At 49.9% G+C, this 14045-nt stretch overlaps 1 protein-coding gene across 4 annotated transcripts in view; it reads right to left on the bottom strand.

Annotated features, from left to right (window-relative positions):
* The window catches only part of PDIA5 (protein disulfide isomerase family A member 5), a 91865-nt gene that overhangs the window by 11499 nt on the left and 66321 nt on the right, over nt 1–14045 (bottom strand). For all 4 annotated transcript variants that reach the window (XM_064570528.1, XM_064570456.1, XM_064570496.1 and 1 more), the window contains 3 exons: nt 4966–5036; nt 4278–4438; nt 2261–2391 (listed from right to left, as the gene is read on the bottom strand). In XM_064570528.1, the coding sequence (XP_064426598.1) occupies nt 2261–2391; nt 4278–4438; nt 4966–5036 (363 nt within the window). The remainder of the gene's footprint in view (nt 1–2260; nt 2392–4277; nt 4439–4965; nt 5037–14045) is intronic.

Raw genomic sequence — 14045 nt, 5'->3', positions numbered from 1 at the left:
CATGATTCAAAAGAAAGAGCAAGGCAGATGAATAACTGGAGGGGAGATTGTTTTAGAAAGGGCATGAAGATGTTTCCAAGGGGTGTCAGGTGGGCCAAAAGAGGCATGATTTTTTAATTTGGGCTCTTTAAAAAGGCACCACCTTTGTGCAGCAGGAAACCAAAGAAGCTTCCCAGAGAGGGGAGTCAGAAACAAAAACCGAGGACAGGACAGAAAATCCCAATGCCAGAGACTCAGCAAGCCAGCCTAAGAAGGGCAGTCACTGGAACCAGACCACTGAGAGTGAAGCGGGGGCTTGGAACAGGAAAGAAAAATAGCTGGAGGAAGATCTATGTAGAAACTGGGGAAGCCGGGTTGGGCGGTGCTGGGAAGTTAAGGGACATGGTGGGGATGTGGGAAGTGGGGTGGGGAGGCAGGAGGCGGGAGGGAATAGAGATTGGGGAAGGCAATGGGGGTTGGCTTTTGCTTTTACTTTATACCTACCTTTATCAGGGGTATGACCTTCCTGTAGTATTAGATTCTTTATATGTAAATAGGCATAAAGAGATATATACCATATATATTATAAATAAACATATATGTTATTTTTATAATTGAAAAATTTTAAAAGACTTGTTTTTGGAAAGATCCACCTCCCTGATGAGCATGTCTTGGGAATCTGGAGCAGAGTTCAGGGACAGGAACATGCAGTAGAGGAAAAGGGAAACTCTAGGTGCCAGGCCCTTTGACAGAAGCTGAGTCGCTCAGTGGAGTGGCCCTGAATGGGCTGTCTTGAGCTGCTTCTTGCCAGAGTAGACTATGAGGCCCTTGAGGCCAAGCAGGGACCATGCCTCCTTCCCTTGTATCCAGGGCCCCAGATACCACCCGGCACACAGTGGTTCTGTGAGGGGGGTCCTTAGCAGCCCAGGGGGTAGGAGTCCTGACCCCAGAGGTCTGGGGGAAAGAAGGGAGCATTTCTGGGGCAAAGTATTTAGTCTGGATATACTAAAGTCCATCCAGTAGCCGATCAAGGACCTTGACTTCTGTGGCCAGGCTTTCACTGCTGCTGAGAAAGCTCCTCCTCTCTGAGTGACGTCTGTGACAGAAAGAGCACCAGCCCAGGCTGCAGGGAGGGCTCTGTCATACATTGCTCCAAGGCCTCGGGTAGGTCACACACCCTCTGCTCTTGGTCCTGCACACCCCATTCTGCCCAGATGGAAGACAACTTCTTAAAATCTACTCAGCCTTCCAGGCATGTCCTAAGGACAGATGAGGACAGCAAGAAGCTCAGCAAGAAAGAGCCCAAGTCCCACTACCACTTGCAGAAGGAAAGGCAAAAAGAGAGGGACGCACTGGCTGCCTGAGGACGGAGGTCTGAGGCTGGGAAAGGCAGGTGGGAGGCAACCCCTCCCAGAAAGTGAGAGGGAGGAGAGACATTACAGATTATTGACACTTGAAAAGTGGGGTAGGAGGGGAGCCAACAGGAGGGCTGGCTACAAGCAAGCGGATTTATGACTAGATTGAGTTGCCTGGCTTCTCTGTGGCGCGAAGCTTTATTATCCCCACTCCATTAAGCTGAGCTGTAACCTGGGGGAGAGAGACAAGGGCAACAGAAGAGTGGGAAATTCAAGAGCCTTCCCTTCAAGTATCAATGAACTTCAAAGTGGAACGCACAAAATCCGAAGGTCACAAACACTCATGTCACTTCCTCAACTTAAAATGGGGATCTGATAAAAAATGGGGATCGAGGAGAAGCTAGCTCAGAACAATGTGGTGTGCTTTTCCCACAGCCTCAAACCCGATGGCGCCAAAGCCACGTGGGAAGATCAGGGAGGGGGCTGGGCTGGGGATGCTCAGGAAGATAAGGAAAGCAGAGGCCAAGATGGGGTCAGCTAAATTCCAAGGTTTGAAGGTGAAGTCAGTGCCCAGTGGGATGGAGGGAGCCAAGGGGTGGAAGGAAGTGGCAGGTGGGAGGCAGGCAGCCTAGAAGATTCCAGGGACAGGAGGAGACCGAATAATTTTATGGCAGGTTCCTGCCACAAACAGGAGCAGAGGACTTTAGGACTGATGGGAGAAAGGCTCCCCAGAAAGAAGGAGAGACCCTGACAGAACTGACAGAAGGAGGCCCTGGATTTTGAAGGGCCTCAGCCTGGAATGAGACCGGGGAGCCCTGTTCACAGTACAGAGGAGCCCAGAGTCCACCTGTGGTTGCCCTGGCCCCTGGGGAGGATCTTCTTGGTCTGGTCTGGCCCGCCCCTTGGCCTCACACCCAGCTACTTACAAGGGGCATAGAACATGACCAAGGTGTGCTTCTTCTTCTTCAGGGTCTCCCGGAAGTTGTCCCCTGCCAGGTGCAACACGCTGGTCTGCTGTTCTTCCCAGGTGGGCTCTGGGGGTGGCGGGGCCTCAGGGCTGCAGTGGGGGGGAAGGGAGACAGTCATAAGGAGAGGTTTGCGTAAGGGCAAGCACTTCCACCCTCACCCAGAGGAGCACTCAGGAAGAAGTCACTTCGCATCCTTTCTAAAATGCAATTCAAAAGCTGAGTTTAAACATGAACAAATCTGTACCATCCATGAAGATATTCTGATTCCCTCTGAGAAGCCTATCAGGAAGCCATTTTGTGAAGGTGTGGAAGACCCGAGCCCCTTTTGGGCAGGACAGCCCTCCAGGTGTCAGCTATCATCTTGCCACAGGGACAGAAGCTCCTCTGCCTGGGCCCCTGCCTCCCCAGGCCGGCCTGCTGGCGAGCGTGTCTCAGTCACCCACAGCACCCCACTTGTGCACAAGCCTGGAAATGCCACCGGCCTCACCCAACACTGCTCACCCTGCTCCTGGGTGACAAGTTCCTTCATCTCGGAGCTATCTGCCGTTCATGCTCTGCCTGAGGATTCTTTCCAAGCTCCCAAAAGAGCTACTGTTTGTGTCTAGGCAAGGCTCCTAACCTCTCTGAGCTTCAGTTCCTTCATCAAGGAAACAGGAATAAAAACTCTGACCTGGGGGCACCTGCAAGGCTCAGCTGGTTGAGCTTCTGACTCTTGGTTTCGGCTCAGGTCATGATCTCGAGTGGGGTCGAGCCCCACATCATGTCGGGCTCTGCACTCAGCGGGGAGTCTGCTTGAGATTCTCTCCCTCTGCCCCTCCCCCCACTCACACACACACTCTCTCTCAAATAAATAAATCTAAAAAAAAAAAACAGAAACAAAAAACTCTGACCTCATAGGATCTGAGTGTGAAATGGGCAGCAGATAAAAAAGCAACTGGCAAAGCCTGGGAAGGTATCACCACTTATGGGGCGATGCTGTCTGTTATAGCCCCACGTAACAGCTGACGTCCACAATAAAAACAGCTTCCTCTCTCTGAGTACTGCCACGCTACACACCATGATAAGCACAGTAGTCTAATTTAATTCTCTAGACAAGCCTTTGGGAAAGTGCTGTCTCCATTTTCCAGATGGGAAACTGGGGTGTAGTGGGGTCAAGTAAATGGCCCAGGGTCACCATCTGAGTGCAGGGTTCTCAGACTCCAATACCCATGCTTTTACCCTAAGTGCTTTTCAGGCGCTCAGCAGCAGGGACGACGCACAGAAGGGACACAGATCCTCGGTGCTCACTCACTACGTGCATCCAGGCCACTCCGGATTCCCTGGGCTCTCTAACCACAAGTGCAAGCACCAAGGACTTGCCTGAACCCCCACCCGGCTAATCCTCCCAGTGTACCAGCCCTGGCACCAGAGGGAGGCTAGAGAGGCAGGTGTGAATAGCAACCTGCTTCTGACACCAAGAGGCCCAAGAGGGTGAGTACCTTGTCTCTTCTGGAAGCAAACCACTGAACATGCTCCCAGTGATGAGCAGGACAAAGTGGGAGAAGCTGAGACCAGGACCCTGCCAGTGCCCTCACCTCTTCCCAGAAGTCTCTCCTGAACCTAGTGGTAACTTTGCTTCCATTCTATAAGCAGGTATTTCTCAAAACACTACGGCTGAGGGTTCCACTCCCACCTCCCGAATCAAAGCCTCAGGGACAGCCGCCCCAGAATCTGCACTTTAAACAAGCACCTCGATACCACCCGCTGCCCCTGGTGCCGGTGAAACTGCATCCAGGGAGGCTGCCAGTGACCTGCTGGATGGGGACATGTGGCCAGCACACCAGAGGTGGCTCTAGAATTGGGGAAGTCAAGTCCGCCTTGGCTCCCGTGGCCCTGAGCCAAGGTCAGCAGCCCCTAACCGTTACTCTGTGTCCTCCAGGCCAGCTCCAGGGGCCGGCGGCCAGGAGTCAGGATGTGCTGAGACCACCACACTTACTTTCGCATCCACTCAATAAAGTTCTTCTTTGTTCTGAGCGCAGGCACGGCGGATTTCTCTCCGTTCTTAAAATACTTCAGTGTAGGAAACTCGGAGATGTGGAATCTCTCTGCCAGGGCCTTGTTGACAGTGGCATCGACAGCTGCAAGGACACCAGAGCTCTGGGATGGGGGAGAGGCCAACCATGCATGACAGCCTCAGACGCGGTGCTGGCAGAAGAGGAGCCCAGACGCCAGCCCCCAACCCACCCAGGACCTGCCAGCATTTCACTGGGGGTGGCTGGCCCCCTGGGCTCAGATATATCCCCAGGATGTGTCCACTGGAATGTCCATGATTTCTCATTTGTGGGCTGAAACGAGACGTTTAAATCCACCCCACCAATCAGGTTGTGTAGACGATGACTGTTCCCAATAGCCATGGTCCCAGAGAAAAGAGGCTGAACTTTGGGGCTTCACCCCAGGGCCAGGACCTGGCAGAGGCCACATGGACAGTGTGGGAATACGACCCTAGAGTCTCTCTGCACCCCTCCATCCCTGTTAGGGACCCCGCCGATCTAAGACATGTGTACTTGGGGACAATGAAGTACTGCAGGCCTCCGGGAGCTTGCAGGGAAAAGTCACTGTGAGGATCCATGTCATTTAGTCTTTAGAGGAAAATGGTGGGGGGAGATTACGGAAAGGAAGCTTACGTCTGCTTCTCCATGGAGGACTTCCGCTGCATTCTCAAACTCTGGCTTCATTTTCTTACAGTGTCCACACCCTGTGGGAAGAAATCAAGAGAAACCACTCCCATGGCATGGAGGCTCCAGTGATGTCGCCTGCCTCTGTAAGACAGCTGCGCCCTATTCCCAGACACCAGGGCTACCTGAGAGAAAAGAAGCGCCAGCACGGAGGAAAGAAATCTTTTCCCTAATCCACTCAGTGGGGGAGGGGGAAGGAGTGCGAGAGGCAAAAATGAAGTAACTACATAAAAAATACTGGCAACGTGTGTGTGTGTGCGTGCGTGTGTGTGTAGGTCCTGTGTGCCAAGCACTGCTCTAAGCGCTTTATAGCCTCACGACAGCCCTACAAAGTATAAGCTGACGTTATCTCCATTTTACAGATGAGAAAACTAAGGCACCAAGAGGGTGGGTGACTGGCCAAGGTTACGCACACAGCCACAGGTCACAGAGCGGGGCTGAGAACCCAAGCAATGTGGCTGGAGGCCACGGCCACAGTCTGTATGTGCTTCCCAGCACCGTGCCACTACCTGTCATCCCCTCCTCCAGGGCAGAAGGGAGTCTGCGCCTTGAATTGGGAATAAGCATTCACAGAAGCAAGAATAAGCATTCACAGAAGCAAGAATACATTCCTCCCCACATGGGAGGACATATGATCTGATAGGCACAGGGATCTGTCCCGTCATTTTCAAATGCCTTTTTCTTGGTATAAAGACTGCTCTGCCCTCTCCTTACCGGCATGCAAATGCAGTAACGTCGCGAATAATAAAATGTGATACATTAAAAAGCAAACAAGCACTTTGATAGGTGCTATCAGGACATTTGTACATGGCTTTCGTTTTCAGAGAGAGTACCTCCTGGCTTCTAATGCTGCCGGGGCCGTGAAGCGAGGAGGTCCAGACCGGCTCTGGCCCCCACACAGCCAGGTTCACCCTTCCAGGCAGGAAGCAGGCTAAGCAGCAGGCAAGGGCAAACCTCGGCCTTCTCATGATGGGTGCTGCTGTGTGGCAGCCCGAGAGCACCGCGATTCTCATAACTGACTTGGGAAAACAGGAGGCAGACAGACACCCCAGTATTAGCAGGGGGGACCTCCGACAGCCTGCAGAAGCCACTGAGCCACGGGAAGGGCTCTCCTGCTTCCATCGGAGCACGTGGCTGGGGCAAAAATGCCTGTCTCCTCCAGGTCTTCCCGCAGAGCTCAGCCCCAGGTGGCACCGGGACACAAACATGTGCCTTCCACTCCTGCCCGTCCCCAGCTTCCTCCGTGCCTGCGCACCCGTCCCTTCTAGGGACAAGGGGCTCCACAGTGGCTACGCTGTACACCCCACGCACACTGATAGTAGAAACCGTAAGTGATCATCCAGCTCCGAGGGCAGAGAGCTGCCGAGCTCCTCCTCTGCACGGAGCACTCGGGAGCCATGAGATGATCAGTGGATGCAACACTCCCGGATGGCATCCAGCCCAGGGAGCAGCTACGATTCTCAGCTGCACCGGCATGCTGGTCCTTCTCAAATGGGCCCAAGGATGAGGGACACCTATGGGCTCATGGTCTGACTAGAGCCCACTCGGGACCCCATGAACCATAGGGGTATCAAGGTTGTCATGACACTGAAACATTAAGAATGTCACTTTGTAGAAAGAAACATTTAGGGCTATCACAACCCATTTGTTAACTTTCTAAGCCATCAGGTTACAAAGGTTTTTTGTTTTGTTTTGGTAAGTTGGTTGTTTGGAACTGAAAATATGTTTTCCCCAAAGAAACAATTTCAAACAAAGATGCCTTGCAGATTCTCAGGAACAACCACAAAAGCCCATTTAACAGAATGTGCCTGAAGCATATAGAGCATGCAGTGCTATTTCTACTCCACTGAACCACCCCCCAGATGGAAAACACGCAGCCCGCAGTCCACCACACTGGCCTCTCCCCACGCTCCCTGCACACCACAGCCACCCACAGCAGCAAAAGGGAGAATGTCTTTCTTGGCTCAGGTTGGGGCTCTGGGCCTTCTTGGGTCACTGACACTCTTGAGAATTTAATAAAGCTTCTTCCCTTCTCCCATACGGATGCCTATATAGTCCAAATTAATGTATCACTTCATAGGGATCCAATCCCCCAACTGGCTCACAGACCCCAGGTTAAAAGCCAAGGCAGACGAGGCCTGACTCTGAGGCATTCACTTTCCCATGAGAGGTGGGGCAGAAGAGCACAGAGTTGTCCCCACGGGTGTCCAGGCTTGGGTACCCTTTCACACCGATCCATGTAATGAGATATTCTCAGGAAGATTCTACTGACATAATATGGAATATATTAAAATGAACTTTTTTTTTTTTTTTGGTTCTCACTAAAATAAAAGGAATAAGTCATTCTTTGGGAGCTTACGGTTGGGATGAAGGGCTTCTAGAACTCTTAAAGGGGATTCCCCTCTCCCCACCCCCAGGCCTACCTCCAGGCTGACAGCTCCTTGCAACCTGTCCCAAGATGCCAACCACCCCATTCTCCTGATGCTAGGGTGGCCTTCCCTGACTGGGGTGGTGGAGGCTCACCTTACATGAAGACAAGTTGAGAAAAGGAAGCTCACTCCTGATACTGCTCTGTCACCCAAGAATTCAGCCTGCCCTGCAGAGGAGGAAGTGAGTGGCCTGAGTCAGACCCACTCAGCCCAGGAGGCAGAAGGGAGAACACCAGGGCAGGCCCACAAGGACCTGGGCTCAAGGCTCCAACTGGCCTCCAAAGAAGGCAGGAGAGGCAGGGCAATGCACCCCTGACCACCCTCTCCCCTAAACAGGATATGAATGCTGCGGTCAGGCCAGTGCCAGCATGGCCCATGGTCAAGGTGGGCAGTGGGATGGAGTGGGATGGAGTGGGGGTGGGGGAAGGAGGAGAAAAGCCAGACATTGCCACTGACAGAAAACCACCATTTCTTTCCAAAATATCCCTGTCCATATTGCAGGAGCCCTGAAGATGAGAAAATTCACTTTCAAACCTTTATGAGGTTCTGGCCCTTTGATGCCACTGCCCTGCGAGGTGGTAAATTGACTCCATATCACTGGCCAGCTTCTCTGACCGGTGGGCCTGAGATGGACTCTGAGCTTGAGAACTGGCTCACTGGGAGGAAGGGTCTGTCGTGGACACAGGAGGGAGAGGTAGAAGATATGCCAGGAAACGTCCAGACTCTTGAGCTTGCACTCATGCCTCTCTCCTGAACTTCCAACCCTGTCTCCCAGGGCTCTCCTTCAAATAAAGAAAGTATTTGCCCTCTGTACTGGGCTTCCACACACTTTCTTTGGCAGCCCAATGAGACAGACAAGACAAAGCTCGTTAGAGCCAGAAATGGTGGCTCCGGGAGCTGAAGTGATAAACCTGGGGCCCCAATATGGGATTAAGCTGGATCTTCTGGCTGGAGTTCCCATCACTGTGTCCACACGAGCCCATCTTTTCTCCAAAGTTCTCCTGTCCACCAGCCCCCGCTCCTCTCACCACAGCAGCGGCCCCGATGGACCAGGCATCTCCACACAGTGCCTACCAAGCTCCAGCCCCTGCTTCGAGTCGTCCATTCGTTCCCACCCAACCATCCACTCTTCTTCTACTCACAAAGTACTTCTTATTCATACGTTTCCATGGCATTTAATTTTGGACTGCCTTGTGACTGTTCTATTGCTGTCTTCTGATATTTAAGAGCAGCCAGGACATCTTTTCAAAGACATAAATCAGATCAAATTCCCTTGGTTAAAATTCTGCAAGGGCTTCCCATCACAGGTGGATTAAAAGCCAAATTCTACCATGGCCATAAGCCACACACCATCTGACTCTCCTACCTGTCCTCCACTCCGCAGCCCGTGGCCTTCTTTCTGTTCTATCAGACCAAGCTCATTTCTACCTCAGGGCTCTTCACGTGCAGTTACCTGGAACACAATCTTTCCCCCAGGTCTGTGCATGGCTGACCACTTTGCATCATTCAGGCTTTAGCTCAAATTTCACTTCCACAGAGAAATCCTCTGACCATCTGACCCAAAGGAGCCTCACACATCATGCTCTCTTCCAGTATCTGGTTTATTTTCTCAACCGTACTCAAAACAGTTAGGGTAATCTGCTTATTTGAACCTGTCCCTCCCAACTGGAGTGTAAGCTCCTTACAGGCTTGGCTGTCTGTCTAGCTCACCATCACATCCCTGGTACTGAGGATGAGTCCACATACTTTTTGGATGAATTAACCTCATGGTATATTGTTCAGGTTTACACCTGAGCACAAAAGGTTTAACTGGACTAAATTCTTTGGGGGCAAGAGTCATGCGTGTACCTGAATAGTTGCTAGTTTGACTAAACACCTCTATCTAGCATCACTAGCAGCCAAGCCAGTCGCTATGCATGTATCCTCACCTCCCCACCACCATTTATACACTTCTCCTGCTCCTTACAAGGTCTGGAATACATCTCTGGAAATCCCCAACATCTATGGATGTTGTTCTACAGCCTCTCATTCATACCCTAAAGTGGTCTTGGCTTTTGCTTCTAGCATCAATTCCCTCTGCTCCCTGAACAAGATAGGAAGGCTAAGCAATAAACTTCTGTAAAGAGAGTTTATGACAAGGAGACTGGCCAGGCCCCAAAGAGGAGAAAGGTCTGGCCAAGCAAACATCTCCTTTGCTGGTACCCACCTCTTCTGGAGACCCGTGGGTCATGGGTAGTGCCTGCCTTGACCCCAGTCCCAGAACCCTGGGCCTGGCCTTCAGGATGTCCTGGCGGCGTGGGCTGCGGGACAGCTAGAAGAGGTTATAACGCAGGAGCAGGACTCCAGCCCACTGCATTTTAATGTCCTGATTGTGATTTGATAGGCCATTAAGTTTTAGTGCCAAACTTCCTTGTTGGGTTTTTATCATCTGTGTAAGTGCGCATATGCTGATTTTCATGACCTGGCACAGAGGCTGCATGTCAACCCTTCGAGCACACTCCTTCCCGGCTATGGGAATGTTAGCCTCCCGTCAACCCCAAGCTTTCCGATTCCTCTGGATTACATTAACTTTAATTACACCTATGATTTTATTACAGACCAGCTATGGAGACTTTCCTGGATCCTGGAACCAGAGTTTTCCAGGGGACCAAGATTAATCTGGAAAGTTCCCTTGAGGCTGAGGCTCTATAGGAGCCTGGATTTTCCTATCCATATTCCTGCTACCTTGCCTGGAACACGGCTGAGGGCATGTGAGGCAAGTGGGGCTCCTACAGATGCTAGCAGAAACACTTATGTTTTAACATCGTGATGAGCCCCCCAGAGAAAGAGCCTCAGGGCTCTTTCGAGGCTTCCAGCTGTCTACACAACAAAGCGTCTCATAGACACTCACAGATACCCTGGGGCAGACTCACACACTGATGGATGCCTCCATCCATCACATGGCCCTCTTCTTGTGCAAAAAGAGAGTGGTTTTTTTTTTTCCCTTCCTTTATATTAGTGGAAAATGTAGATAACAAGCTTTTAAATTTTTTCGTCCAGGCTTCTATCCTAAGGAAATAATCTGACGTGTGGACAAATATTTATGCATAAAACTGTTCTCTGCAGTGTGATTTATAATGCAGAAATACAGTAAACAACTCGAACCTTCAACATTATGGTGCTGGTTAAGTAATTTATGGTGCCATTATACAATGGAATATTATGTGACCACAAAAAGCATGTACAGAAAAGCATTTTTAATAACATAAGAAAATACAAGATAATCTTAAGAAAAATGTAAAGGAAAAACATGGATGGAAAAAAAGGACTTAGAGAAATAAAATGAAATCTTTCCTCCCATCTGGCACAATGGAATGAAGAATCCAGATGAATTAAAGAATGAGATGAAAAAAACAAACATATTATAACAAAATACAGAGCACTCGTTTTACATCCGAGGGATGGATTTCCCAAGCAAGCATGAATTGCAGAAGTCGGGGTGGGGAAAGGCAGGCTTACAGAAGGCTCAGGCGTGCAGGTTTTAAACCTGGCACCACCTTTTTGGCTTAGTGACCTTTGGCCAGTTTCTCGACCTTTTGGTGCCTTTCTTTCCTAACCTGTAAACTGGGGATAATCATGATATCTACCTCATAAGATTTGTTGTGAATATTAAATGAGTTAGTATATGGAAAGTGCTTAGAAGGAATGCCTAATTCATAGTAGGTGCCCCATAAATATTCTACTTAGTATTTGGCCACACAAAATGCAAAGCTTTTGTGCATGAAAGGCACCATAAAGAAAGTTAAAGCTGGCCACAGGCTACAAAGAGAACATCTGGAACACAGAAACAGATGAAGATTACTACCCATAAGTACAGAGTACCAGCTCAAGGAGAAAAAGACAACCCAGTAGAAAAATGGGCAAAGGATACGAATAGGTGGTTCACAGAAAAAATACAGAAGGCTGACTAGCACATGAAAGGACACTCGATTTCTCTGGAAGCCAGGGAACTGTGGACAAGCTGCCTTTTTGCCCAGTTTGGCAGGAACATAAGAGGCGGACGGCGTCCACAGCTGGCTAGGATTCAGGCCCTGTCACACAGCGCTGGGGTGCGGGCTCTGTCACAAACCGCCAGGGGTGGTGGAACCTTTCTGGAGGGAAGCTGGCAGTATCTATCAAAGCTCAAACACACTTATCCAGTAGCCCAGGACTGCAGTTTCAGGAGTTAGTCATAAATACTTAGACACGTTCCCAAATACATAGGTTTACAAATGTTCACTGCGTTGTGTTTGAATAACCAAAGTCTGGCGGCAAATGTCTATCAACGGGGAACGATTTAAAATCTCCATCTCAATTATTAAATACTAGTCAATGGTTAGAAAGGTCCCGTAGATTTATACACCAACATCTACATGTACACAATAACATCTTCAAGACCCACTGGTAAGTGAAAAGAAGCAAGCCGCAGAAAAGAAGACAGGAAATGATCCTATTTACATAAAAAACAAAAAGAAAAACACTGTTATTTGGGTAGAAGCACAGAAGAAGGATGTACTGACTGGTAGCAATGGTCAACTCTGGTCAGGGGACAGGGTGGGGAGCCGGGCTTTCACTGGGTGCACTACAGTCTTATGTCTCCCTTGAACCTCGCATGGCCAGCAACAAAAATGCTGCAAATATTATCCTTACTTTATTTGTGCAATTAAAAAATAAAAGTGATAGCACGAAGGAGTTATTTATGGCATGACAGTTACACAAATCTACACATGTCAGAAAAATTAGTCAATTACCTATATGTTAATTTAAAAAAATTAAAAACAAGGGGGAAGAAAAGAAACTAGAAACTAAGTGAAAAATGGTTGCTTGTGGATAATAGGATTATAGCTAGTTTTTTTTCCCAATGTCATTTATACTTCTCTGTACTTTCCAGATTTTCACCAAGGTCATATTACTTGAGAATAAGACAGAAACTAAGAAGCAGAAAATCTGGAGTCTGACAGGGATCTGCCACCAAATCCAAAGAGACAGCCCAGTTCCTGGAAGGCAGGCCAGGCCCAGCAGCCTCCAGCACACACTTCTAAGAAAACATTTGGGGGGCACTTGGGTGGCTCAGTCAGTTGAGCATCTGCCTTCGGCTCAGGTCATGATCTTGGGGTCCTGGGATCGAGCTCCACATCGGGCTCCCTGTTCAATGAGGAGTCGGTTTCTCCCTCTCCCTCTGCCCTTCCCCTGCTTGTGCTCTCTCTCTCTCAAATAAATAAAACCGAAAGAAAAGAAAGAAAGAACGAAAGAACGAAAGAAAGAAAGAAAGAAAGAAAGGAAGAAAGGAAGAAAGAAAGAAAACATCTGGGCCTATTGGCAAGGAAAGGGGGTGGATGGGGCAGGGGCGCATGGGAGAGACAAGCTGCTCCTCAGGGACACCCTCCCTGGGAGCCCCCATGTTTTTTCTGCCATCCCCACGGGAGTGATGCTCTCTCAGACAGTGTTATTACAGCACTGTGTCCTCCCCTGGCCTCATGGAGGTACATGGAGAAGGAGCAGCGGGTGGGTGTTCTTGCAGCAAAGCACACAGTGACAAGAAGATGAATGACAACGTATCGTCTGACTTTTCTCCTTCAGGACGCTGCAGAAAGAAACAAAAGGCCCCTTGGAGTGGCAGGAGTCCGTGTCCTGCTGCCACACCCTTTGTGGACACTATGTTTGTCCTCTGGGGGACCACAGAGCTGGGCCTGGTGCTGCAGCCTCCACACCCATGCCAGGCCCCGCACTGGCGGCCAGATGGATGACAAAGGTGGAAGTGCTGAGCGATGGAGGGCTGCCCCCAGGGCTCTACTGAGGCCCAGGCTCTGTCCTTGCCCCGTGCAGTGCACACTCTCCTCTCAGAGCCCATTGCTCATGGGCCAGGACTGGAGCTCATGTACGTGGAGGGGCCCACCGTGTGCTGGGCTCGTGCTTATTTGCTCAGTGATGACTCAGGTATCAGATGCAGAGGATGCAGAAGGATCTGTGTGAGGTTTCTAATCCACTCCAGCTAGAAGTGAAGGGGAAGCGAGAGAAGGTGATGAGGCTGAGGTGGGAAGGAAGTGGCAGGAAAGCTGGAAAAGAGGGTAAAGAAGCAGACCACCGGACAGTGGAGGATATGCAACAATGAGGGGCACGGGTGCCTTTCCTGCCAAGAACCCAGGAGTGTAGCTCCAGAGGCACCCGATGAAAGTTCTAGGCACAGAACCAAGTAATTTGCCTCTGGAACCTACACATGCCAGGAAGCACCCACCCCGGGGCAGGCACCAGTCAGGTGGAAAGATGAAGACCCTTTTTCTTCCTGGCCTTTCACAGCAGAACCCGGGAAGGAACAGACATTGAGCATATACTCTGTGCATAGAAATAACAGTGTAAAGAGGGACTGTGGCTCTCTCTGGGAGTCAGTATCACAAATGTGAATTTTCTTCTCCATATTTTCCCGTATTATCCCTTTATAAAATGTACATGCATTCCTCTTTAATTACCAGAAAGTCATAAAAATAAATTCAGCTTTTCAGTTTGAGCCTTACTATTTCAGTCTGTTGGCATCTTCAAAAACCTTAAATGCAATTGTTCAATATTTTAGCTAGCTATCCTTTT

This window comes from Mirounga angustirostris, unplaced genomic scaffold (genome assembly GCF_029215605.1).
Source record: "Mirounga angustirostris isolate CCGP_5_RB_7025 unplaced genomic scaffold, mMirAng1.0.hap1 SCAF_1, whole genome shotgun sequence".
Taxonomy (NCBI): Eukaryota; Metazoa; Chordata; class Mammalia; order Carnivora; family Phocidae; genus Mirounga; species Mirounga angustirostris.
Note: the sequence above shows the minus strand (reverse complement) of the source record. Positions and strands in the feature narration are given on the sequence as shown.